The sequence below is a fragment of the Pocillopora damicornis genome, chromosome 7 (assembly GCF_964200805.1).
Source record: "Pocillopora damicornis chromosome 7, jaPocDami1.2, whole genome shotgun sequence".
Lineage (NCBI taxonomy): Eukaryota > Metazoa > Cnidaria > Anthozoa > Scleractinia > Pocilloporidae > Pocillopora > Pocillopora damicornis.
The window spans coordinates 11,447,441-11,472,514 of record NC_142676.1 but is presented as its reverse complement, the minus strand read 5'-3'; the positions used below and the strand labels follow the sequence as shown (position 1 = coordinate 11,472,514).

The 25,074-nt window shown below is 38.7% G+C and overlaps 3 protein-coding genes across 4 annotated transcripts; all 3 read right to left on the bottom strand.

The window, feature by feature from the left end:
* Positions 1 to 436: 436 nt before the first annotated feature.
* Positions 437 to 6,417, bottom strand: LOC113682787 (crt homolog 1). The gene is made up of 6 exons (XM_089213147.1): positions 5,063 to 6,417; positions 4,169 to 4,355; positions 3,180 to 3,373; positions 2,252 to 2,411; positions 1,742 to 1,887; positions 437 to 1,306 (listed from the first exon to the last, which is right to left on the bottom strand). Exons 1-6 carry the CDS (start codon positions 5,614 to 5,616, stop codon positions 1,273 to 1,275), a joined length of 1,275 nt encoding a protein of 424 aa, XP_089069273.1. The 5' UTR covers positions 5,617 to 6,417; the 3' UTR covers positions 437 to 1,272.
* Positions 6,418 to 6,571: 154 nt separating this feature from the next.
* On the bottom strand, positions 6,572 to 11,138 carry LOC113682785 (uncharacterized). Its single transcript, XM_089213082.1, has 6 exons — positions 10,326 to 11,138; positions 9,358 to 9,565; positions 8,335 to 8,531; positions 7,911 to 8,070; positions 7,094 to 7,248; positions 6,572 to 6,860 (listed from the first exon to the last, which is right to left on the bottom strand). Exons 1-6 carry the CDS (start codon positions 10,868 to 10,870, stop codon positions 6,815 to 6,817), a joined length of 1,311 nt encoding a protein of 436 aa, XP_089069208.1. The 5' UTR covers positions 10,871 to 11,138; the 3' UTR covers positions 6,572 to 6,814.
* Positions 11,139 to 11,809: 671 nt separating this feature from the next.
* On the bottom strand, positions 11,810 to 19,937 carry LOC113664763 (crt homolog 3). Of its 2 annotated transcripts, none has more exons than XR_016188644.1 (6): positions 19,243 to 19,937; positions 14,665 to 14,851; positions 14,115 to 14,311; positions 13,608 to 13,767; positions 12,745 to 13,026; positions 11,810 to 12,461 (listed from the first exon to the last, which is right to left on the bottom strand). XR_016188644.1 is itself a non-coding variant. In XM_089213077.1 (6 exons), the coding sequence occupies exons 1-6, from the start codon at positions 19,755 to 19,757 to the stop codon at positions 12,323 to 12,325; spliced, it is 1,344 nt and encodes a 447-aa protein (XP_089069203.1). In that variant the 5' UTR covers positions 19,758 to 19,937; the 3' UTR covers positions 11,810 to 12,322. The 2 variants fall into 2 exon arrangements, 1 of the variants encoding a protein (XP_089069203.1); XM_089213077.1 differs by having other exon boundaries at positions 12,881 to 13,026.
* Between the last annotated feature and the right edge of the window lie 5,137 nt (positions 19,938 to 25,074).

The following is a 25,074-nucleotide window of genomic DNA, read 5'->3' as shown; positions in this document are numbered from 1 at the left end:
TTATTCGAACTCTTAATGAAACGTCATTAAATTTTTCGCGGTGCTGTTATCGATACTCAGTAAATCAACAATCAACGAGTCAAGAAAGACCCCTAATTTTGTAGCTTAGGCCAACAACTTCAAAACGTTGCAATGCTGATGAGATCCCTAAATGAAACACTGGTGAGAATTCCGTTGAGGCTTTGGCCTTCACGTCGGGCAAACTACCCGGAGTGTTGGTGAAGTCTATTCAGTTACCTAGTGAGATTTCCTTAGAGGTGATAGCCTTTTGTAAAGGAAATTCTAGAGGAAATTTATCATATTCTGGAAAGTAAACTGGGTAATAATAATAATAATAATAATAATAATAATAATAATAATAATAACAATAATAATAAAATAATAACAATAACCAAAAAATAAAATAGAAAGCAAACAAACAAACAAACACACTCCACAAGAGAAAGAAAAGCTTAATTTTATTTTTATGACCGTTCAAATTCCTAAATTTTAGTTTCAAATAAATATATCAATGTCTTTTGTAAAGCAGAATCCATTCCAAATTATTAATACAACTAATTTTTGGTATGTCATATGTTTTAAGTACTGATGCTTCCTATTAGCAAATACATTTATTATGAGGTTGCTGATAAATGTAATCAATTCCTTGTAGCATTGAATTCCACAAAGCAACTACCATGATTGAAGTTTTATATCATGTTTTGTACTCTTGGTGAGTGTATTTACAAAAACAATTAAATAGATTTAAATTTGTCTTTCACCATGCATTACGATGTACCAAAAAAATAATAGAAAAACATCGTGCAACTCATGACATAGTAATGAGTGATGGGGGAGTGTGCATGATGAGACCAAACAATGGCTACAAAGGAGATGACTAATTACATAAATGTATTTTAATCTGTAAAGCTTAACTAAATTTAAGCTTGCACAAGGAAATTTTGCTTCCATTGCCTGGTATATATTAATTTTTAATTAATATATTAATTTTTGCCCTAGATCATGGAACACTCCAAAGTTCTGCCTATTGTGGAATTTGTTTGTTTCCATACAATTTTTGAAAGGAGCCTTACAAAAGTTAAAAATCAAAGATTATTTTCACAGAAAACTGAATTCGATACCATGGAAACAAGCAGGCATACAACAAAGAAATTCACTAGCAAAGATAATTATCAAATGATTATATAAAAAAATCATATCAACTTTCAGTATGATCAATACTAAAGTTCATCTTTCAGTGACCTTTGCTTTGATCATCTTCATCTGAAGCAGTTACTGTAATTCCTCTCTTTCCATCTCTGGCATTCTAGGTTTTCAACCAATAGAAATAAAGAATAAGCTGACCTGAATTACTAGTATTTAAAATGGCAAGTATTTCATAATGCAGTATGGAATAACAGTTGCAAAGAATGTTTTTTTCTGCTATTTCATTTCCATGGCTCAGCTTTTTAGTTCTATTGAAAAGTGAATGATTTCATAGGCTGCCACCTTTTAATCATAGCTGAAAACATGCACAGTTTGTGATCAAACTGTTCTAAAAATGTACCCGATGGGGTAGGATTTGTATAAAAAAGTTAGAAAATAGCAAGATCATCAATATTAACATAGACTCAATTACTGTAATTTTTTAAGTTTTATCACTCCCTGTAATTAAAGTTTTTTTTTTTTTAATTTTAAATTTGTATGAATGTGCCAGCAACTTTAATTGTAACTGGTTCGATTGCCATCACAGTAAACTTACCCTGTGTTGTAAATGAACACTGCTGGGATCATGATGATTAAAGCAGAAATATTGAACCAGGAACTAGTGTGAAAGTAGGGATGCCACCGGAAAGGTTTTTCTTGAAACAACATCCAAAAAATGAATCCTAGGGGTGTACAAAGAGCCTAAAGATTGAAAGGAGAGAATACAAAAAGTAACTAATGGAGGTGAGTTGAGTGAAGTCTAACAGCCCATATTTGGTGCAAGGCACCAAACCTTGGTCAAAGTTAAGAGATACAGGAAAAAACAGGAACAAAAATGCCTGAAGTGAATGGTGTTATTACAATATCAAGGATTTTTTTACTCTAATTCACATGAAAAGTGTACATCAACTATGCCTGTCAAAGATATATGAGAAGTATACATGTAAAAAATGTACTCCATACCACAAAGAGTTCTTGTGATCTTTATGAATGATTCAGCAGTATTTCTGTAAGGAGATATTACATGCTGGTCACTTGCAGGCTTTAATGGGGTTGAGAAACTTACCATGACAATTGCAAGTAATGTTGCTCCCTCTGAATATCGGAGAAGCAATGCACAACCACAGACAACCATAATATAACCAGTGATAAACAAAAATGCAAGGACACCAGGAGACCATGAACATCCTACTCCACCAAATATGCACTGGATCCCAAAAATCCAACTGAATAAAATTCACAGGAAAATATTAGATACCTGGTTGTGGACATATTTTCTGACTTTGGATTTAAAGGGAGATCATTTGACTGAGGAAGCAGAAGAGCTGACATGGCCACTTTTTCAAAGGCAAGTTCACATTGGGCAAAAATTGTCTAGCTGGTACATATGTGATTCCTCTGAAGGTCTAAGGACCATTATGCAACTGCTAAAAACACTATCAAATAAATGCTTACACTTCTATAAGAGTGTCAACCCTTTACACCCTAAAATCAGCATGTATATTCTCCACACTTTTCTCTGCACATCTCCTATTAACCTGTTAACCCCCAAGAGTGACTAGCATCATTTTCCTTCTTACAATATCACCCCTGAATCACACATTAAGGTCATGAGAACGGAGAAAATGATCACCAACTTAAGAAGCTCTTGATTGTTACACAAATTCTCCTTGTTAGCACCTTTGGAAATGTATACAGAACAGTATAGAGAAAATGCATAGTGATGATAGGGAGTAAAGGGTTAACAAGGGGAATTTGACAAACAATCCAGGGCCTCTGTAGTTAGTGGTCATTCCTTTATTCTCATAACATAATTTGTTTGATTCAGAGGTGATACTGTACAGAGATATTAGATGGCAGATTAAGTTAAAAATCAAAACTAAATTCTAAACAGCAAATAAAAAATTGCCCCCTTTTTTAAATTTGCAATTTATTTGCAAAAGTTTTGTGCATTGCTTGGTAATTCCCAACTAATAATAATTTCCCATACTCACTTTTGAATAAATTCATGAAGGTTCCTGGTCTGTCCAACTCCAGGAATGATATCCACCCAGAATAGAGGCAACAAAACAAGAAATTGTGCCAGTGATGTCCAAAACAGGAAAGATACTAAGCCAGCTTGAGTTTGATTGCTTCCTCGCAACTTAATAGCTTTTTCTTCCATAACAAAGGAAAGGGCTGAGATCCCCTTACAAAGAGAAACAAAATCAAAACAAAACAAGAACAAATTTTCAGTTAATGTTAATTACAGCTGTTTTGAGAGAGGTTGTCAAAAGAAGTGTAAAAGTGCAGATGACAACCCCAAAAGGTATTCATTTTGTGGGAGGTTTTCAGGTCATGGCTCCTTGACCACAGGATTTCAGGGAAATCTGAGAAACATAACCGCAAGGTCCCTGTTTTCAACAAACTTTATTGAAATTTCTGTAAATGGTATTTGTTATACCTCAGGGCAACAATTCAGGGGGTGAAATTGGTGTGAATTCTCCTTTCTTTCTATTCAATAAGCTCCTTTTTAACAAACACCATGTGCAAGCATCTCAAGTGAATATTACCAGTCATGCTGTAGGCCACTCAAAGTTTAAGGAGAGGTGTCTCAAAGAGAAGACTATTAACCTCTTTCAGTTAACCCTTTAACTCCCAAGATCTCATTAGTAATTCTCCTTGCTGTCTGCTATACAATTCTTGTGATGTTAGTTGGGAGAATTTGGGATTAGATCAACTTATAATCCCCTAATTGATATTTTTCTTTATTCTCATCACTTGTCTGCTTGATATTGTATTGATATTGTAGGGAGAAATTCTGTCTTGGTCACTCATGGGAGTTTAAGGGATAAGAAAAAAAATTTAACATTTATACTAGGTGTGAAGAACATTATATGAAACACAACCCTGCTTCTGCCGTCATTTTTGCAATACATTTGCAAGGAGTGGTTTTACAAATGTCACCCCTCATATTAGCATTTAAATACTAATCTTGACTTACAAATCCAAGCATGAATGCTAAAGGCCATAAGACTCTTCCTGCACCAGTTGCTCCTCCAAGATGTCTTACAGCTCGAGGATCAATATGTGGGTAGAAAGTTGGAATAAGAGAGATAAAAAGTCCAAGGACAACTGCAATGGCAGATAATAACTTTCTCCTTGTAGGAACCTTCTTTAAAAAGAGATATCTGTTGTGAGAAGGAAAAAATAAGAATGAGGTCACACAGGCCAAGAAACAACATTTAAACAAGGCAAGAAAACCTGTGACCAGTCATCCCTTGTTTTCCTCTAGTGTAATATGAAACATAATGATGTTTTTGCCCTGAATATGATTAGTTATTCTCCTTTTTCTTTCCTGCTTTTTGTTTGTGCCTACTATCAACTGCTATCATTAGACAGAGGCAAAAAGGAACACCTCACAAATCTCACCTTTTCTTGCCTTTCTGTAAAATTCTTAGGACACTAATTAATTTTGGACCTACTTATCCATCATGTTAAAACCCTTTACCACCTTCTTGATAGTTAAAGAGCTAAAATCACATTTTTGAATGAACCCCATCAACATAGTCTGGCTTGTTCTATTAACATACCAAGCTTTATGTTGAGAAATATATGGATGGAGCAATGTACTGTCTGTGGTTTCTCCTGATACAGGCTGATCTTTGCTCTGACCTACTACTTCACCACAGGAGAAATTCTTGATCTCTTAAGAATAATCTCATTGGTAAATACCAATATCATCATGGCCTCTAAAACATTTGGAATTCAGATTTCAGGAGTTCCACTTCCCCCCTCCTCTCCCCTCCTCTCTCCCCCTCCTCTGCCCCCCCCCCCCTCCTCCCTCCTCTTGACAAAAACTTCTGGCTGCAGGTACCTCTGAATAACAAATATTTACCTCAATAACAGTGTTATAGGAACTGAGAAGTTTCCAAGGATAGCTTGTAGATAAGGCGGAGTTCTCTCTCCACTACTAGAAAACACAATAAATACTGCAGCAAGTCCTTGAAAGAAACCAACTATTAAAAATACACGGCGATGATTCCAATCTGTCTTGTGGATTGAGTATTGCTTAAAAACAAAGATATTAATAACTAAGGCAGAACCAAACACAGTCACAAAAACAGATGAAGCAAAAGATAAAACGAAGAAGCTGTCTATTGTTGGTGTCCACTCAACAGTTTGGTTCTGGGATGAAGTCACATTCTTGGTACTGTCGATCCACATCGGCAGAGTGACATATTGCGTAACTTGACCGATGACGACCACAAATGCATACAAAAGAGTCGCTATACTGCTCAGTGACAACCAAGGTGTGTTCTTTCTATGCTGGTTCCGCAGATCGTTGCTGAGGAGATAAGTGCTTGGCTCTGTGGTAGTGTTTAGCAGAGGTTCATAGTCTCGGCGAGAACTGTTCATCGCCTTGGAACAATCTTCGGTGTTCAGCGACATTTTAAGCCTGAAGCAGCGTGAAAATAAAAGGTTCAACCTTAAATGGATTCTGTTGCCGCAAAATTTTGATTTTAAAGAGCATAAAACGTGTTCTCGTTGCAAAAACAGAAACAAGGATAGTTCGATAACGATGAATTCAGTTCATGATAACAACAGTGCAGTTACATCAGACCACATAGGGAGAAAGTAGACCACGCGACTACTGGTGGTGGAATTGTTGTGAAAAATAGAATTACTAAATCCTTAAAAAAATTTAAAAAAATATTTTTCAATCATTGGGAAAATAAAAACAGAAAGAAAGCCTTTCATAAGAAAGCCAGGAGTCGATTCAAGCGAAGAAATCCCACTTCATCCAAAACGTCCACGTGATCAATGGTGAAACCAGGCCAATTGATTTCCGGGGGGGTACGAAAGAAACTGTAGTACTGCGACGGTGGGAGAGTATAACAGGGGAATTTAATATTATCAAATGAGTTGATAACGTAAATTGGACACCGTAAAGAGTTTAAAAGCTGACGATTCGAGCGTTAGCCCTTCCGAGTTTAAAAGCTGACGTTTCGAGCGTTTGCCCTTCGTCATTCGCTCAGACGAAGGGCTAGCGTTTGAAAATTCAGCTTTTAAACTCCTTACGGTGGCCAATTTACGTTTACTTATCAACTCAGTTGATGATACTAAATTGCTCTAATTTATTTCTGGGCCTGTCGAGAGGAAATCCATTGGGTGTTGCTAAAATTAATAACGAGGAATGGGGAACGGAGAAAGAAGAACGGAAAACGAAGAACATAGAATATAGGAAGGAGAGGAAGGAGAACGAAGAACGGCACACGGGAGTCTGAGACCAAGAAGTGCAGCGGTAATCCGCATGAAAAAAAAATTAATTGGAGGATGAAAATACAGTATAGAGGTCCGGGCACCAGTTTTCGAACTCAATCGTTAGAATAATCAGACTAAGAGGTAAATTAAGTTTTTTATTGAAGGAAACCAAATAGAGGTGTTAAAAGAGGTGTTGAAAAACTTTCTGAGAACGCTGAAAATCATTTACATTTTTTGCCAAAGGAGAGCCGCTGGTGCTACAAACCGAGTGTTCTCTCATTATAGACAGTTTGATGAGCTATATTACAGGCTTCTCTATCATCCCACTTTGAACTATTAAAATGAATTCGCTTGGCCTTCCTTAGAATCTCATCGCATATTCTTCTTATCTTTCAGTCCTTTCTGCATCCACTAGTGTTATTTCTTGTGCCCTTAAAAAGAAAAAGAAAAGAAATCAAAGGAAATAAGAGAACAAAAAGGGAAATCATTGTTCGTGTAAAATAGCAGTTTGTTAAAGACCTCTTTTCAAAATATGGGCGCAAAATAAGGCTTTTGTCAGATTGTGGTTATTATCCTTCAAACATTTTATAAGGCGTGTTGCCGCTCAACGCCAAAGCACAGAGAAAAAGCCATACACACAGGTTACTCTTAAACTAATTCTCACCCCTTGAAGTAGATTACAGCAGCAGAAAACATAAACACCAGAGCAGCTATGCCAAGCTCTGCACTGAGCCAATGATCGGGTTTCTTCACTTGCCACTTGCGTGATACCTCACTGAACAGAGACCATACAATAAATCGCACTGGTATAGAAAGTGACTGGAGGAAAAACAACAAACCCGTCAGCAAAGTATTATTGGGATAATTAACGAGGGACGATGTAAATTTGGGGCGCATAGCTAAAGGATAAGGCTACAGTCATTTTTTAAAGGACAATTTTTTTATTAATTCATGTAGACTATGCCTTCATACCCCATATATACCTTTCCGCAGGTAAAAGTCGTGCAAATTGCAACAAGGCAAATATCTATATACTCCTTACAGACCAACTAAACAGTTTAATTGAATAGGGGCGGAGGCAATGACAGGCTTTCCATTTGATTGTTTTCGTCATTTCCTGATTTCGCGTGCTGAGAGTTTACTGGGTGTCTCTGTTAAGTAGAGTGTGCCAAAACTCGGCAAACGAAATGAAAATGTCATGATTACTAACTCGTAAGCGTTCGGCCGCTTAAAAAAATCGGCACAAATAGTTTCCAGCAGAAATTGTAGTGACAAAGAACCGCAAAAATTTAATCTCACAAAGTGGCATCGCCAATACTAAAGGTAAAATTCCCGCAAAGATCCCATGCTACTGATAAACTGAACAGTACTTCCCCATTGGAAAAGATTACTACACAGTCTGGAAAAGAGCTTGGACTATGAATAATGGCGTTAATTTCTAAAAAATTGCTAAGAATTTGAATTCATCGACTATTTCTTACCATTATGATAGCCAGCCAAGTGGCTCCCTCAGCGTGTCTCAGAAGATTAGCTCCTCCAACAAAGGATAAAACGTTCATGAAAATAAAAAGAGTCCCTTCAATGCCTGGTGTGGCATCACAGCCTGCTGCCCCGAAAAAACATTTAGCTCCACACCGCCATCTGAAAAATAGGGAGATGAAATGATTATCTGTGGACGCAGCTCTTGGTGATGAATCGATCTGATTGTTTTAGAGAGGGACGCAAGTTTCCAAGAGCAACTGCGGTGCAGAGTTAGGCCAGACCAATGCGGACCAAGTTAGATCTCCGCAAAGAGAAAAACTACGCTAATATTCCCAAGCGATTATGTTATAAACAAAATACGCAGAAAAAAATCGCAAGAGTTTCGGAAAAACAGTTTTAAGGTAAGCCTGCTGGTACACGTACTTTTCTCCAAAGTCTTGAATTGAACAAGCATTCCCAAACCATGGGATGATATTCACCCAAAACATCAATCCAGTACAGACCAGCTGATAAAAGGATATCCAACAAAAAAAGTAAAACAAGTTGATTCCTCTTCGTGACATCTCGTTTTGTTTTTTCACTGCTTTTTCCTCCAGCACGTTCATGATGGCCGCTGGAACCTGACAATGGAAAGAAAATGGAAAATGAAAAAACTGCTGACTCGGTGAATTGGCAAACGCTTACAAGATGTTGGTATACTTGCTAGAAAAAGGCATATTGTAGAGAGTAACGCCTTAACATTTTTAAGCTAAAGTAGGAGCCATTGTTTAACGTCAACTATTATAATAAGTAAACAAGAAACAGACGAGCAGGTTTATGAAACAACACTACATATCTGACATACTGATTCCTATAATTTCCGTCAAATTAGGCTGTCGCTATGTTCCTAACATTCCTCTGTCCCTCTGTTCCTACTGTTCCTCTGGTCTACTCTGTCACTGACTTATTATTGCTTTGTCCCTGAATTCCTTTTGTCCCTATGTTCTTTTTTGTTCCTCTGTCCCTCCTTCCTAACCTACCGTTCCTTTCTTCCTCTTCCCTTTTTGCTACAGTTCCCGGATAAGCCACAATAGACCTAATTAGCTTGTATGTTTTGTTTACCCATTTCAGGTCACGTGATAATACTCTGGAGGACTGCTTCTTTCAAATTTCTTTCTATTTTTGGGCATACGTACGCGTCACTAAAAGCTAAAGCTCGTAATTCTCAGGTAAACAAAACATACAAGCCAGAAAGGGCTGTTGCGATCTCCAAATACTCTTCGCAGGCGAGTTAAACTTCTTTCGGTAAACCCCTTACTACTGAAAGAAATGTCTGGCGGCTAAAACGAGAATATAATCATCAGATCTCGGATCGACTGACGCAGGTCACAAGACAGAGACATGACTTATGGGTTTGCATGTACGGACAGCAACGATACCGATAAAATAAAAATAAAAAGTACTTACAAAGCTTATTGCAAAAACCAAAGGCCATAACACTTTTGACTGGGTATCCACTTTTGACTGGGTATCCTCTTTAGACGTTTGATCGAAATCCGCTTTTAGCGTCGGATAACTTATGAGTGGAATGAGTCCGAAAACCACAGGAACAATTGTGACAACCCCAGCGCACAGTAGTTTTCTACAAGTTGGCTTCTTTCTCAAAATCAGGCGCCTTAAAAAAAATGATATGGACATTTGATTGTAGTGAGATCAGGTATCGCTCCTACGCCAGGCAGTCAACTTCAATTAGATCATGTACGTCGGCCATGCATTGCACTGCTAATTGTGAGGAGTGAAAGAAAAGAAAAAAAAAATGAAAGTGAACCATCATAAGACAAGGTTAAACAAAATGTAGTAATTTTTTGATGATGGGCAGATTAAGCCGATCCGCTGACAATGATAAAAAATAATGATTACAAAGATGCTGTGACAATGCCGCGTTATGTATAAATGGGGTAAGTTCCTGAAGAAACTGTGGTGTTGCGTCAGACGGGAGTATAACCAGATAATTTGGTTTTATCATCTGAGTTGATAATGTCGAAGGGCTAAGCTCGAACCGTCAGCTTTAAAACTCTTTACGGGGGCCAATTTACATTATCAACTGAGTTGCTCAAACCAAACCGCATCATGGTTCTCATGTAATCAAGGTCATGTCGCTATTCTTGTGCTTCACGTGAAACATGTGACAAATCCCGTGACACAACTTTGCGTGACGCGTCTTTGCCACATTCACTAAGGGACTTGTGGGGTCATGATCGGTTACGAAAAAAAACAATTTGATTACTAGAAACGATCAACGAGTTCTACCAGAATTCGATAATCAAGAGTCGATTATCAAGATTCTTACTCCGCTTTTACTTGCTTGGTCCAAAGCAATGATTAGCTGATAATAACCCCTTGTAGCAGCAGTGGTTCGGAAGCATTTGACCCACCTGAATAGAACTGTTAAAGGGATCGTCAAAGTCCCTAGAATGATTTGGAGATATAACGGCGTTCTTGTTGTGCCAATAGCAAAAACTGCAAGTGCTTCGTTCAAAGCACTACAGAGCCCAATCAAAGATAAAGAAAATTGTGGAAAGCTTTTCTCATTCTCGCCAAGATGTCGGGGAAAAACGATTCGAATGAATAAAGCCCCCAATCCAAAGATCACGAAAGAAGATAGACTACCAAACGATAGTACAAAGTAATTGTCTATCACTTGGCACCTCTTTGTCGATTCTTTGGAGGAGCTGAGCCAATAAAGATGCAACGATATGCCTTGGCCAACATCACCGACTACTACAACAAATGCAAATAGGAGATTTATCCAAAGGAGATCGAATTCCCAAGATCCAATATTGAAAACTCTCCGCTCTTCGTAAGGAGGTGGAGGTGTAGGACAGAACGGTCGGTCATTGCTGCTCGTTGATTCCGTGAATTCAGACTCAAATTGATCTGTACTTTCCGTGGAGCCGTACATGACAGTCTCTTGATCCATCGATTGAAATCGAATCACGTCCGAGGCTATATCTTATGCGGATCTATTTCCTTCCGATTAAAAGCGGAAGTTTTCTTTCTCAAGGAATTTCCCAGTAACGTGTTGTTCAATTGTGGCTAATCACGAGTATTGTGATTTGGGAGCGTTTGACCATAATAATCATTACACTTAGATCTTCAGAATAGGTCTGGAAAAGGACGAAATAACTTCTGCAGATGTCATCGACATATTCTCGTCTGACGCTCATATAATTAGGTGCAACTGAAGCATGCGCACGGCACACTAGTTGGAGAGGCTAAATTTGACGCTGGACTTTGAAGTGCAAACTCTGAGTTTCTTCAGCTAAAGAACTCTTCGTTCCTTTATTTCCCCTTAAAAATATAATTTACTCCTTCTCTCCTTCGAAAAAATGCCTCATATTTTAATAGTAACTAAAAAGGTTGTGCGGATAGAGAAAGGGAATATTCTATCGTTTTCGGTAACCAGAAATCAGGAGGCCGTGAAAAATAGAAGCTGAGAAAGTAACTTGGGAAAGCTAGCTAGATATCTAACGAAAGAAAGTCAAATTCTTTTCGAACAACTTATAATCTTGTGGGTTTTTTTTTAAGCTTACAAAAACTCTTCTCTCTCATCTGTCAGCGCTATCTTTTTGTTTCTAAAAGCAGAACTGACGTCATTGTTCCGGTTATTCTCTGAAAAAGAGAGATCCATTTAAAGAGGTTATATGCAAATCACGTGTAACGCAGTCTATCCGTGAATTCTGACATGGGAGTTCTGCATGTTTGAATTAACTCAATTAGTTATTACTTTATTCATAACGTCGGACGAAAGAAGGATTTACTGTCCATGATTCTCGTGTGCGTTCTACCTACCCTTGAAAGTATGTGAATAATTTTAAGATGTATTTGACGTGCCAAGAAACTGATAATACAACATCAATACGATTGTGCAGGGGAAATTTATTGATTACACTGTTAACGCTGACCTTGGAAAGCAATTTTTTCTATGTTTCAAGAACAACACATGCAGTTAGACATATACTATAAATTCTCCGTAACCTCTTTTTTAATCAATTGATCGTCATCTCATCTGCACCAAATTGTGGTCTGCTCGGGCAAAATTAATCGCTTTAAAATCATTGTTTTTTTCAGTTTTTGATCAATTTTACTATCTCTGTGTGTTAAATTGGCCTTACTACTTTGGCGTTTAAAGAAAATCTTATAACGGTGTGTGAAGAAAGATTCATTCTCCAAACTAATTCCTACCCTGGAAAAATTTCTAGACATGCTATGTCTGCTATTAATCCAATATATTAACCCTTTTTCGGATAAACTGTATTGGGTGCTGTCTACAAGAAATCTTGAGAAACAGCCTCAAGGTTTTTGTCCCTTTGTCTTACATTTGCCATGATGAAGCGCGGGTCTAATGAATACAGTTTTTTTCATAAGTCCTTTAAGTGTAAGAGCTCGGAGGATGTCTGCCCTCTGGGACAAGAAATTGGGTTGATCCAAATGTTGACTGACACCGGTCAGTAGAATCGGGGTGATAAAACTTCTCACTTTGGTTCCCGTTCATCGAAATCTCTGGTGCACTAAAGTGAAAAATAAGAAGAAAGACGTTGTTAGAAACTCGTGAAAGGATTCCTTAATGTGCTAAATTATCAAACAAATCATCAATCAAGGACCAGGGGTTTTGGTTCCGCAAATATTTATGTCGTTACATGATGAGGGTAGGGGGACAGGGGGGGAAGGGGCAGGCACGGGGGGGGAAGGGACAGGCACAGGGGGGAAGGGGCAGGCACAGGGGGGAAGGGACAGGCACAGGGGGGAGGGGGAGAAGAATCGAATTTAGTAGCCTACGTTTAAATAACTGACCTACGTCCATGACAAGGACTGCTTTGATTGCTTTTCATATCCGCTGCCCTCTGATAAACGCCGCGTTAAAAACACTAAAAATCCAGAGGACGACACAGCATTTTATTCCATAGATACGGTTGATATCTTTCCTTACCCCATGTTGTAAACAAAAATGGCGGGAACCATTATCGCTAACGCGCCGATACTGAACCAGGTGCTCACGTGACCTGCAGGGTGCCATTTGAATGGTGATTCGTCGAACAACGTCCAAAAAATGAATCCCAGCGGGGTGACGAGTGACTACAGGATATGTAAATAAAATTACGTCATCACCAGTGTTTACTTATGAAACGTTTTTTCTTACTGGCTACTTTTTAGTTTATCCATTATCTATCCACTATCGACTTAACTAATCCCTCCTATCCGCTATGAGAGTCTGCCTCTTGTACCACTCCCTGGAGTAGTGGTGTTGTATTTTATAAAATCAAGATCATAAGAGCAGACTTTTTAACTGAGTATTGTAAGTTATCTGGAAATGCGCTGGGTATGGCCTCATTTAACTCCGTGATAGCTCTGGATAGTCACGTACATCTTCTCAAGCCACCATATGTGAAACTCAAACCGGTGACAACATTTTCACTCGCATTAATATTCCGCGCTTCAAAAATGTGCTCGTTTTGACTTTGGGCTCTCACTTGTTCCTGGTAACTTTTATCATCGTTTTGTTTGGCTGTTTGTTTAATTGTTTTTATCTTACGGCACACAATCAAAGTATACTCGTGAATGCACCTGTTCTACAAATGTTGAGCATTTGATTTAATCTGCATGTCTAGCTAGACGAGAAAAATGCCTAGAGCATGAGTATCAAATAGTTCACTTACCGTGACAATAGCCAGCCAAGTGGCTCCCTCGGCGTGTCTCAGTAGATTGGCTCCACCAACATAGGATAAAACGTACATGAGAATAAATATAGTTCCTCTGGTCCCTGAAGTGGAGTCACAACCTGCGGCGCCAAAGAAGCATTGAACTCCAAACCACCAACTAGAAATAACACATAAATTCGGTTGAGTAAAAGGTTTTGCAATCGGTCTCTGGCTAGGTCAGCATTTTGAAGATGTGACAGGTCAAGACTTAACTCCCAAACTGCCACTCTCCACTCGAGAATATTTATTAATGGACACCGACAAACAATCTGAGCGAGTTATGGAGGGGCAACCCGAAAAGCACGAACTTTCCAACCACAAAGAGAGGCAGTTATTTTAGTCGCTTCAGAAACCGGGGTGAATCAGTAGATTTGCAAATAAGCCTGGCATAAAGTTTTATGATGTCAAATCTTGTTTCAGTTAAACAGCTATTAAGAAAAAAGAGAAAATTCAACGAAAACTCACTTTTCCCCAAACTCTTGGATATTGCTAACATTTCCATACCACGGCAGAATGTCCAACCAAAACAAAAGTCCCACACAGAGTAACTGATAAGAAGACGTCCAAAATAGAAAATACAACAAGTTGATGCCTTTCTTTGAGGATTGACTTTCCATCTTCACTCCCTTTTCTTCGATCACGTTCATAACGGCTGCTGGAACCTAAAGAGTAAAACCAAATATATCAGCGAGACCCACTGACAACCAAGATCGGCCGAGAAATTCTCTTTTCTAGTTGTTACACATTTTCTTGTGAAACAGCCAAGAGAATTTGATGATAAGTTTGTGTATCTTCATCACCTGGGCTGAATACCGCTTTTTAAAATTCGAGATGACGTTACATAATTAATTGTGGTCGACAAAGGAGTGAGGGGTATAGCACATACCATTTAAGTCAAATTATGATCTTGTTAAGCTAGCGAGGATCAAACCATTTCGCATTGCTCGCCTAGATAACAGAAAATTGAAATAGAGCTATTGCAATCCGACTTTTTTTGACGTTGAGTCCCACTTACGAAGCCAAGCATGAAAATTATGGGCCACATTACTCTGGAAACACCCTGAGCATCGTTTTTTCTTTTTTCGGCTTTGGGATCAACTTCGGGAAAAATTGTTGGGATGAGGCAAATGAAAAGACCAACAACCACGATGACACCACAGGACAACTTCAGCAGGGTGGGCTTCTTTCGAACAATCAGCAACCTTCAGGAGAAAAAAAATCAACAGCAGTGTTGATGAGTAATAGGGCGCGGGGGGGGGGGGTGTAGAGGGAGAGGGGGGTGAGGGGGAGGGGGTGGAGGGAGGGCGGAGGTGACATTCTACGCTAGCTGAGCATAAAGATGGAACTGCCAGCCTTATCTGCTCATGGGGGAGATCAGGTAAATTTTATTGTGACACAAGAAAAACTCCGAAACCCCAACCCAGGCGATAAATAACTGATGAGTGTTTCCTAAAGGGAGAATGATACTTCAGCAACCGCATAATAGTTATCTTCTTTTTTGAAGAGAAAAAGAAGGAAGGGGTCATATTCTGATATTGCGAAACCTATCTTTGAAGTCCAAAATTTCTTGTTCAAATTGATTGCCAGGAGATAGTTAAAATAAAAGCTTCACATTAAATTTCTGTGGAAATAAGTCCATATCAAACTCATGGGGTACAAATAGTCTTACCACGAATACAGTGACCACGCCCACTTCAACACCCCACTCAAATCGAGTGTAATTTTCGAACATTTTACCATCGTGCGGATTCTCTACGGAAAAAGCACTCAATGTACCTCTGAAATATTAAACTACAATATTGTGGCTTTCTATGTCGCTGATTTTCTAACTTGAAGGTAAAGTTTTTCCCTCGTCATTTTAACCTTTTCTCCGAGCGGTTGCGTGAAATTAACAAGGCGTTTTTGTTCAAAACACAACCGAGCGAAGCGTCCCGGGCGATATCCCTTTTACGCAAGCACAATTTAAAAATGTACCGCCAGAATCAAAAAGAGGAACAAATTTCCTTTGTTTTGATATGTAAAGTGTCGAACAAAAAGCAGATTTGCCCTCGTCAAATGGCGTTTTAAAACAGCTGTATCTTCCTCCTTTTGATTTTTTTTCCTGTTTCGTGAGCGTGAAAGCAGTAGGAGAGGGATCGGGAAACTCAGAAATCGCTTCGGGAATTAATCTGCCATTGTTTACTTACAAGATAAACAAGTAAGATTTTTAAAGTTCATCGCAGTACGAAGTCTAAATAAATGCCTTTTTAAAGCTTGTTCGCTGGATTTTTCGTAAAGTTCCCTGATTAATTTTCGTTTCAGCTTACTAATCTATACTATTTGAAAGCAAAGAAGTTTTCAGAGAAAACCATGAGTCGGTCCTTTCAATAATTGTAAACAAAGTGTTTGAGCAATCAGGTATACGAGGTATAATAATCAATAGCCAAATATCAGAAGTCTTCAGAAAGAAAATATTCTGTTTTCAGAAAGCTGTCAAGAAAGCTAGTAATCGTGGCAATTAAATGCACTTCTTAGCAATTTGGAAACGGGCCTTCGGTATCGATTTAAGGTGTATTACAACGAGGTTGATGTATATCAGCTTAAAGATGAGAACAGCCAGATGAGGGGAGAAAAAATAAAATTAGAAGAATCGTTGGTACAGGAGAAGGCAAAGTGATTGCGAGTGGGTAAAAAAGCCCGAGAAGCTCTCGAGAAAGCTGAGAAGAAAGGGGCCTTCTACAATAAAAAATTTATTCAGTTGGCCAAAAAAGTGATTACAAATAGGAAAAAAGGTAGAGGCCCAGCTAAGAAGAAGTTTCATGACTATTCTAAGCACCATCAAAAGAGAATTAAAAATCAACTGAAGGAGGAGTGCCAAACTACACTCTCCTTTCTTGGGCTGTACAATTTTGTTGCAACCAAAATTGAAGTCCTCAACTCTGAGACTAATCAATATGAAACTTTCAATCTTGTTGGAGAGGGAGAGCTGCCATTTACAGAGTCTGACCCAGAGGCCCTTAATAATGATGACATTGATAACATAAATATGTGGCTCTAACTCAAAGATAAATTCATTATTTCAAATGAGACCTGGCATGAAATTTCCATTAAGGCTAATGATCTCCCCAATATATATTCCATCAAGTAGCGAATTAATGAGCTAAACAGTGAATGGAACTTGAAACCAACACCAGGAGATGCTGAAAGTGTTCAGTTAGGATTTGCAGAAAGCTTGCAAGAGCACATTGTTAGGTTTCAGAAGAATGGAGAAATCAATGATGGAGAAACTATTAAGATCAAGCTTAGTGGTGATGGTACAAATATTGGAAAGGGGCTTACAGTAGTCAACTTCACTTTTACAATTCTCCATGAAAAGGATTTGGCAATGGGTGAGAAGGGAAATTATATACTTGCTGTTATAAAAACTACAGAGACATATGATAATCTTAGAGACAGCGTAGCAGACCTTCGAATGGAAATGTCAAACTTAAAGGAGATAAGTGCAAATAGTTGCACCGATAAAAATTGAATACTTTTAGGTTTGGGCAGGGCAAATGAGGATTATGCTTGTGTGTGGTGCAAGTGTCCCAGGGAGCAACGGTGGGACACAAGCAAAACATGGTCAATTAATGACCCCAAATTTGGTGCTAGAACTGTCCCCGAAATAGCAAGGTTTTCCACTGGAAACAAATTAAACTGTGAGGCACAACCATTATTTGATTTTATACCTATGGACCATGTCATCATAGATACATTACATTTTTTTCTGAGGATTTCAAATGTTTTTATTGACTTGCTCATAAGAGAGCTGAGAAGTGATGCTATTGAGAAAAAAAAAAAAAACCTCTGATGGATTCCAAAGAGATAAATATAAACACATGGCATGTTATGAAGAATTTATCAAAAGTATGGGAATCACTTTTAATTTTAGAATCAACAAAGAGAGCAAAAAGCTGGAATATAGAAATCTTACTGGGCCAGAAAAGTTAAAACTCTTTCAGAATATAAACATTCCGACCTATGCTTGTCCCTCATTGCAGTCAAAACAAAGACATAAAAGTGATCTGGGCTAAATTTATGGACATAATTGGTGATTTGAAGCTAGATTTTACATCTGAAGAGGGTATTCTTGAACTGCAAAGAAATATCAAATCATGGTTTGAGCACTTTCTCAAAGTTTACCAAGCAAAAGATGTCACTCCCTACATGCATGCGCTATATTATCATGTTCCTGAGTTCCTGTCACTTTATCAGAACATAGCATATTACACACAGCAAGGCTTGGAAAAATACAATAATACAGCTTCTAAAGATTTCTTCAGATCCACAAATCACAAAGGGGTTGATGCCCTCAAACAACTGTTTCTGAAGAAAAACAGGATTCCTGGAGGTAGCAGGTTATGAAAGGGTTAAGAACACCTACAACGATGAGCTTGTATTCAATGATTGGACTTCTTTGTCCCAACCAGTACTTAATAGTTCCTGGAATTACATAGGCAAAATCTTCGGCTACATTTAAAATTCTTTCATCTTACTTCAGCCCCAGATATGAATCAAGCACCCTATTTGACTCCAATTGGTAAACCGTCTTCCCTCTTTGAAGAACGCCTGGCAAAACATTCCCAAGACCTTCCATGAAAACATCTTGGTCAACATAAAGGTCTATGTTTATATCTGGGTCCTCTCGCCGTCCAGACCAAAGCTTTTTCTTTATTTCACGAGTAAGTTGGAACGATTTTCTATCCTCTAGAGAGTTTTCCGAGGGAATGAACAGCTTTTCGCTGCGAACAAACGGAAAATATCCAGATCCTCTATCGGCCCTGAAGGGTGTCCATTCATCGAAGCATGTGCTATAGCCAACGTAATGAATTTTCAACCTCTCTTGCTGATTTTGCTAACCTCCCTGATCTCAATATTATACAGTTTTGTATCTTTCTATCGTGGATTCGCCTTTCTATGTTAAGTATTTATTGTTTTGCTTTTTTTATTTCCCTCTTTGGCCTGTCCGCCATTTTGAAAATTCGCAACGGAGAGCATGCGCATTACGTAGGGTTAGTGGTCGCGTACACCTGGAGCCGAGAAAAACAAATGTTCGTCGCGCTAGGGAAAGAGTTTGATATGTTGCGGCAGTTCCCTTCCAGCAATTTGTGCCTTGTTCGAAACAAATCAAACCAGTACCAGTTTTTTCGTGTCATCGCAAGGAATTAACAAAACAAAAAAAAGGTCACATAAGCTAGTATTGAAATGCAATACAAAGGAAAACTTGTCACACCTACAACTCGATAATACTTTGATGATGCAACTGAAGATGGTAAATATTTGAAGCTTTCACATATGGATATTCTTATCCTAGAAAAATGCAGTTTGTGACCACAGACCTATAAAGTCTCCTAAAAGTAAGCGGAAGAGCAACCGAAACCCCAATCGAGAGCTCTCGAAGTTTTTTTGTCCGAGTATGCCTGTGTCATTAGCTGGATTACATCATCTTTCGCTTCAATTATGCTGTTGCACAATAGCGATTATCAGGTGTGCATTACAGCCAACTGCATAGCGTTCTGTCTCCCTTTAATTTGGACAGGAAGGCATCAAACTCAATTACAGAACATTTACTCACCTGAATAAAATAGTCAAAGGGATCAGGAAGTTTCCAAGAATCGCTTGAAGGTATGGCGGTGTTCTTGACCCTTTACTCGCGAATACAACCAGAGCTCCGTTTAAAGCGTCACACAGGCCAACCAAAAAGAGCAGAAGGTGTGGAAAACGTTTTTCCGTTTCTCCGAGATGTTGAGGCGAAAAGATTTTAACGAACAACGTTCCCAATCCAAATATTATGACAAACGACAAGCTCGCAAAAGACAGCACAAAATAACTGTCGACTGATTTTCCCGAATGATTTCCATTTACGGAGTCGATCCAGAGTGGAAGCGACACATTCTGACCGACTTGTCCGGCTACGGCGACAAAAGCAAATAACAAGTTTGCCCAGAATAGACGAATTTCGCAAAATCCAACCTTAATCTTTTTCGATTTTCCATAAAGGGAGGCAGGGCGAGATGGCTCGAAATCTTTGGATATGCTTGACAAATCATCGTCTTCATACCCCTGAGGAGAGCTTCTGGTAAAATCCATTTTTGAACAACTGGCAGGTGGTTGAAGGCGCAGTATTTACTAGAAAAGCTTTCCCACAGGTTTTAAGAGACGGTTTTATCTATTGCCTACGGGGTAAGCTTCCGTGTCGTCGGCTTCGGGAGAACGTTTGGATGTGAAACTAATTATTGCAGAACCCCCAACATACCAATATATGACGTCATTTTAACGAGCAATTTTGGTAAATAATTGGGGCTTGGGCACTGGTGTTTCATTTCAAATAACTTTACATAACCCATAGCTTGAGGCAACGAAAGTTATTAAGAGAGGATGTCAGCATCCATCGAACAAATTTGAAATATTGTGGCAAGTCGCCCAAAATTCGTTTTCTCTCCTTCTTTCATATTTTGTAGCCCAATGTGTCCTAATAATTGTGGTGTAGTTTTTTTTGTGAAAACATGTTTTATTTTTCGAGAAATTTTATTTTTCGTTCAGCCGCGCCGCTCAAATATGCAAATTTTTACCCTGAATATTACCCAAGTTGTGTGACCTCATGTAACGAATTTACTTGACCTCCGGAATTTCTGTCGGCATAATCCTTTGTTTTATCATCTAAACTTAATCCCCTGTCATTATTGAAGCTGGCAAAGAAACATTTATCTTTTGGTGAATATTTTTGTCCGCCATACTTTTTCTATATCGAAAAGTAGCATCAAAACAAAGACAGTTTTAACAATGACCGATATTACAGAATCTACGGAGCTTCTAGCTTTTAAAAGACAAAAGGATGGTTATAAAGTTACTGTAAAAATTTCCTTATGTATTTGTGTTGTTATATCGATCGTGAGACGAACTTAAAGTCCGGCAAAATTTACTTTCTAGCGACTATGAAATATACATGGTGTGTCTACTTGTCGCCACCGTTTACTGGCATAAATCACTATAGTTTGCGAAGAAATCTAACATGACCTCTAACCTTATTTATTTATGATTTTATTAGCTGTTTCGGAGATCAAGTTATGCTCTACCATATTTTAGCCAGATTTAATTTACAGTTTGTGAACCTTCTCCACATTATTATATTAGTTGCATGACAAGCGTGACACATAAATTCAAAGTTGAATCAACCTCCGAATTACCAAGAGATGGGTTTTTTTCCTCTCTTTTCATATCTATAAAAACCTTCCAAGAATTGCTTTATTCTGAAAACTAAAATGTCCAGACCCATCAATGATTCCTTTGCCGACGGAAGTCAAAGAATGTTTACAAAAGTCAATTCGATTGACAAGCTACACACCGTTCAACCGACTGATCTGTTGTATAAGCGTCTCATCTTACATGCTAATAAAGAGATTTGTTGTTCATTTAAATCGTTCGCTTGTAGGACTTTTGGGTATAAATATCGAGAAGACCGACGTTGCATATCTCAGGTCGTTCCCTTGCGTAGTTGTAAAAAAGACATTTTAAGTTACCTGCGGAGATCCAGAAACTGAAGTTGACCTTATTCTTGTTTGACCTTCTTTTGTCGCGAGCCGCATCTTCGAGAAGCCAAAAGATATCGATGATTTTACAATTTGCCCTACTCATAGATCAAATCTCAGTACCGGTGTTGGGTGGATTCGTGGTTTCATTAGTAGTTGTAGAGTGCCTAAAGAAGTGTACGACCATGGTAAAGGTAGGGTTAAGTCGATTCCAAATGCCTATTAGGGTATTGGCAAGCGTGCACCACAGATAGTACGCAAGAGGTCTGGAAAATTCATGTAACCTGGCTACTTACCACCTTGTGCAAAATTACGCGTCCCGTCAGACTTAGGCCTTGATCGGGTGTTGGTAAATAGGCCACCAAAAATCCAGACAGAGGCGGAGTTTTCTATACTAATGTCCGAGCACTTTGTAGGCTTCCCACCGTCTGGCGGGACGTAATTAAGCACCAGTGGAAAAGGTACCTGGCTCATCCGTGTGGGAGTGGCAACAACTGATATTTAAGCACAAAAAAATTGAAAAATCCAAAAAATAAGAACTCCTTTATCGATGTGCTCCAGAGGCTCACGTTAGATCATTAAAATCATCCTAGTAATGCTTATTTCAGGCATTTTATTGAGCGAAAAACATCCTAAAAGGTACCAGCTGGGTATCTGGTAGTCCACTAAAGTTTGAGACACCGTAAAAGGTACCAGATCACTGATTTTGACCACTGAAAGGTACGACAAGCATCCTCACCCATTTCCGATCGCCTCCTCCCCCCTTCCCCACCAACCCTGTCAGCACCTAAAAACAAAAGATGTGATTTGCCAACTACGAGCTGTCAGTCTCACCTCGTAAAATTCACGTGAACTGATTATTTACTTATAAAAATTTTTAGGCACTAATCTGTCAGATTTTTATGCTGACAAAATCTGTCCTGCTTCGAGGCAGGACGGCTGTACTTTTTTTTGTTTTGTTCGTCTTGACATAATTTGATGGGGATTTAATAACTGTACGTCTGCATTTGTTAAACAGACTATTCAAGTGCATCCAGAACTCGATGCGTGCACTTCTAGTGCATTAAGTATTCTTTTGTGATATAGCCAAAGATCTTGCGATGTCTACTGTTCAAGCTGTTTTTTCTTTTCAAGGAGGCATCGACCGCATCAGAGACCCCCCCCCCCCCCCCATCAAATGGTCCGTCCCTAAGGTACTTTCGGAACGAAATGAATTTCATACTGCGTTTACATGCAAGATAATTTAGCATGTAAAAACAAGTATTTACGTCCTTTTTCTATGCTTCCCTCGCTCCTAAAGAGGATTCATACAGATATGAGCGTCGTACTGCGTTTACTTTATACAGAAGGTCGTCCAGAATAAGTGTTTCGTTCTGGAATGAAAACCTCAATAAACTCTTTCAGAAATGACTCGTTTCGAATAATTTTACTCTGGTATCATGTGGCAACCGGGATGAACTCGTTCTTGAACAAAACTCATCATGTAGACTTCATGTACAAGGCCCCTAAGAGTTTTATTCCCAGAGCATCACGCTCTGCTCTCCTGCCAGAACACTATAAATTTCAATAGCGTTGAAGCAACAAACCGCTTTGAGCTGCTACGCTGCTACTGAAACAACGATTAGTGACCACAAAAGTAACATATTGTAATATTGTCCATTCAACATCAACAAAAATCTTCATACAGGGTAAATATTTATTTCTGTTGGTATCAATTATTGCGTGACCAGCTTCTGATATAAATGGATAGGGGAAAACAACTTTAAACCTGGGCTCCCGGCAAAAAAAAATATTCAAGCGTAATATAATAGCCGAAACAGCTTATTGGTCTTATAAAATCATAAATAGGAGTGTTATGTTAGATTTTTTTCACAAATTGTGGTAATTTATGCCTCGATATGCCAATAAACGGTGGCGACAAGTAGGCGCTAACAAGTAAATTTTGTCGGACTTTGAGTTCGTCTCACGATATAACAACACAAATACACAAGGAAATTTTTACAATTACTTTATAACCATCCTTTTGTCTTTCAAAGCTAGAAGCTCAGTAGATTCTGTCGTATCGGTCATTGTTAAAACTGTCTTTGTTTTGATGCTACTTTTCGACATAGAAATGTCGGACAAAAATATTCACCAAAAAATAAATATTTCTTTGCCAGCTTCAATAATGACAGGGGATTAAGTTTAGATGATAAAACAAAGGATTATGCCGACAGAAATACCAGAGATCAAGTAAATTCGTTACATGAGGTCACACAACTCAGGTAATATTCAGGGTGAAAATTTGCATATATTTTAGCGGTCGAACGAAAAAACTAATTTCTCAAAAACTAAAATATGTTTTCACAAAAAAACCACACCACAATTATTTGGACATATTGGGCTACAAAATATGAAAGTAGGAGAGAAAACGAATTTGAGTGACTTGCCGCTGTTTGTCTGATGCATGTTGACATTAGCTCTTAAAAGAATTGAAAATTTGAATTTCGAGTGTGTATTGTACGTGGTTTTTTTTAAATGACGGCGTGCGAAATATCTCCTTAAGTATTCTGTGCGACTAGAAGCGATGAAAACGATTTGGAAATCGAATTCATCAACGAAGACAATTTGCCTTTGGCTCGTATTAGTGTTTTGGAGCATCCCGAGTCGGAAGAAGAGGTTGACTCCGATGATTTGGCATCATCTAGTGAGGACGGGTCAGAAGACCTGGAAAGTGAAGAAGATGAATACCTAGAGCACGGAGAAGTAGTATTGGCATGGAGCGATGAAATAACGAGAAGGGATGATATTGATTTCCGTGGACTCGTGGGATTGGCAGCAAATGTAAACATTAGATCTTTGACGCCAAGCAAAGGGTTTTTTGATGTTCTTCACTGCTCAGGTATGGGAGTGGCTAGTTTCTCAGACTAATCTGTATGCAAATCAGAAACGAGGAGCTGCAGAAAAGTCTGTGTGGTATCCAGTGTCTGTGGAAGAAATGAAAGGTTGGGTTGCTAAATATCCCTTCCCACTGGAGTGCTGACCCCATGCTGTCCACCCCACTGTTTGGTACCACTATGTCAGGAAAAAGATTTCTTCAGATTCTGTGCTATCTTCTCTTTGCTGATAATTCCCTAACTCCCAGGCCTGATTCACCAAATTTCAACAAATTATACAAAATTCAGCCTCTGCTGGATTTGATTATACAAAGCTTTAGGGAAGTTTATAGTACCGTGAGGCAACTTGCTGTAGATAAAACCCTGATCAAATTCAAAGGGAAAGTTCATTTTAGGCAATTCATCCCCATAAAACTAAGCAGGTTTGGAGTCAAGGCCTTTACACCGGCTGAATCAACCAGAGGCTATGTTCTAGGGAGAAAGGTATACACTGGAAAGGAAGCCAATGTAGTCCAGAAAGATCTATGAAAAAGGGCTGTTATGTCATTGATGGAAACTTTCCTTGACAAAGACTACTACGTGTTTAAGGATAACTATTACATTTCTCTTGGATTATTTGAGGAACTTGAGAGAAAGAAAACTCTGGCTTGTGGCACTGTGAGGTCCAACAGGCTATAACTGCCCAAAGACATTTGTAATGTGAAGTCAAACCAGGTTAAAAGTCCCTTTACAGACAGAAAGGTGCTTTGACTTGCACGACATGGCATGACAGGAAACCTGTCAGTTCCTCAGGCACTGTATCCACAAGTGAAGATGATTCTGGTGTTGTAGAAAGATCAGTGAAGGTAAACAGCCACTAGGTGAAGCAAAAATTTGCCCGCCCTGGTATGGTTAGCCTGTGTAATGCCTTCATGGCTGGTGTTGATATCTGTGATCAGAGAACTAGCTTGTATGCAAGGCTAATGAGAGGTGCTGTGTGGTATTATAAGATTTTCTATCTCA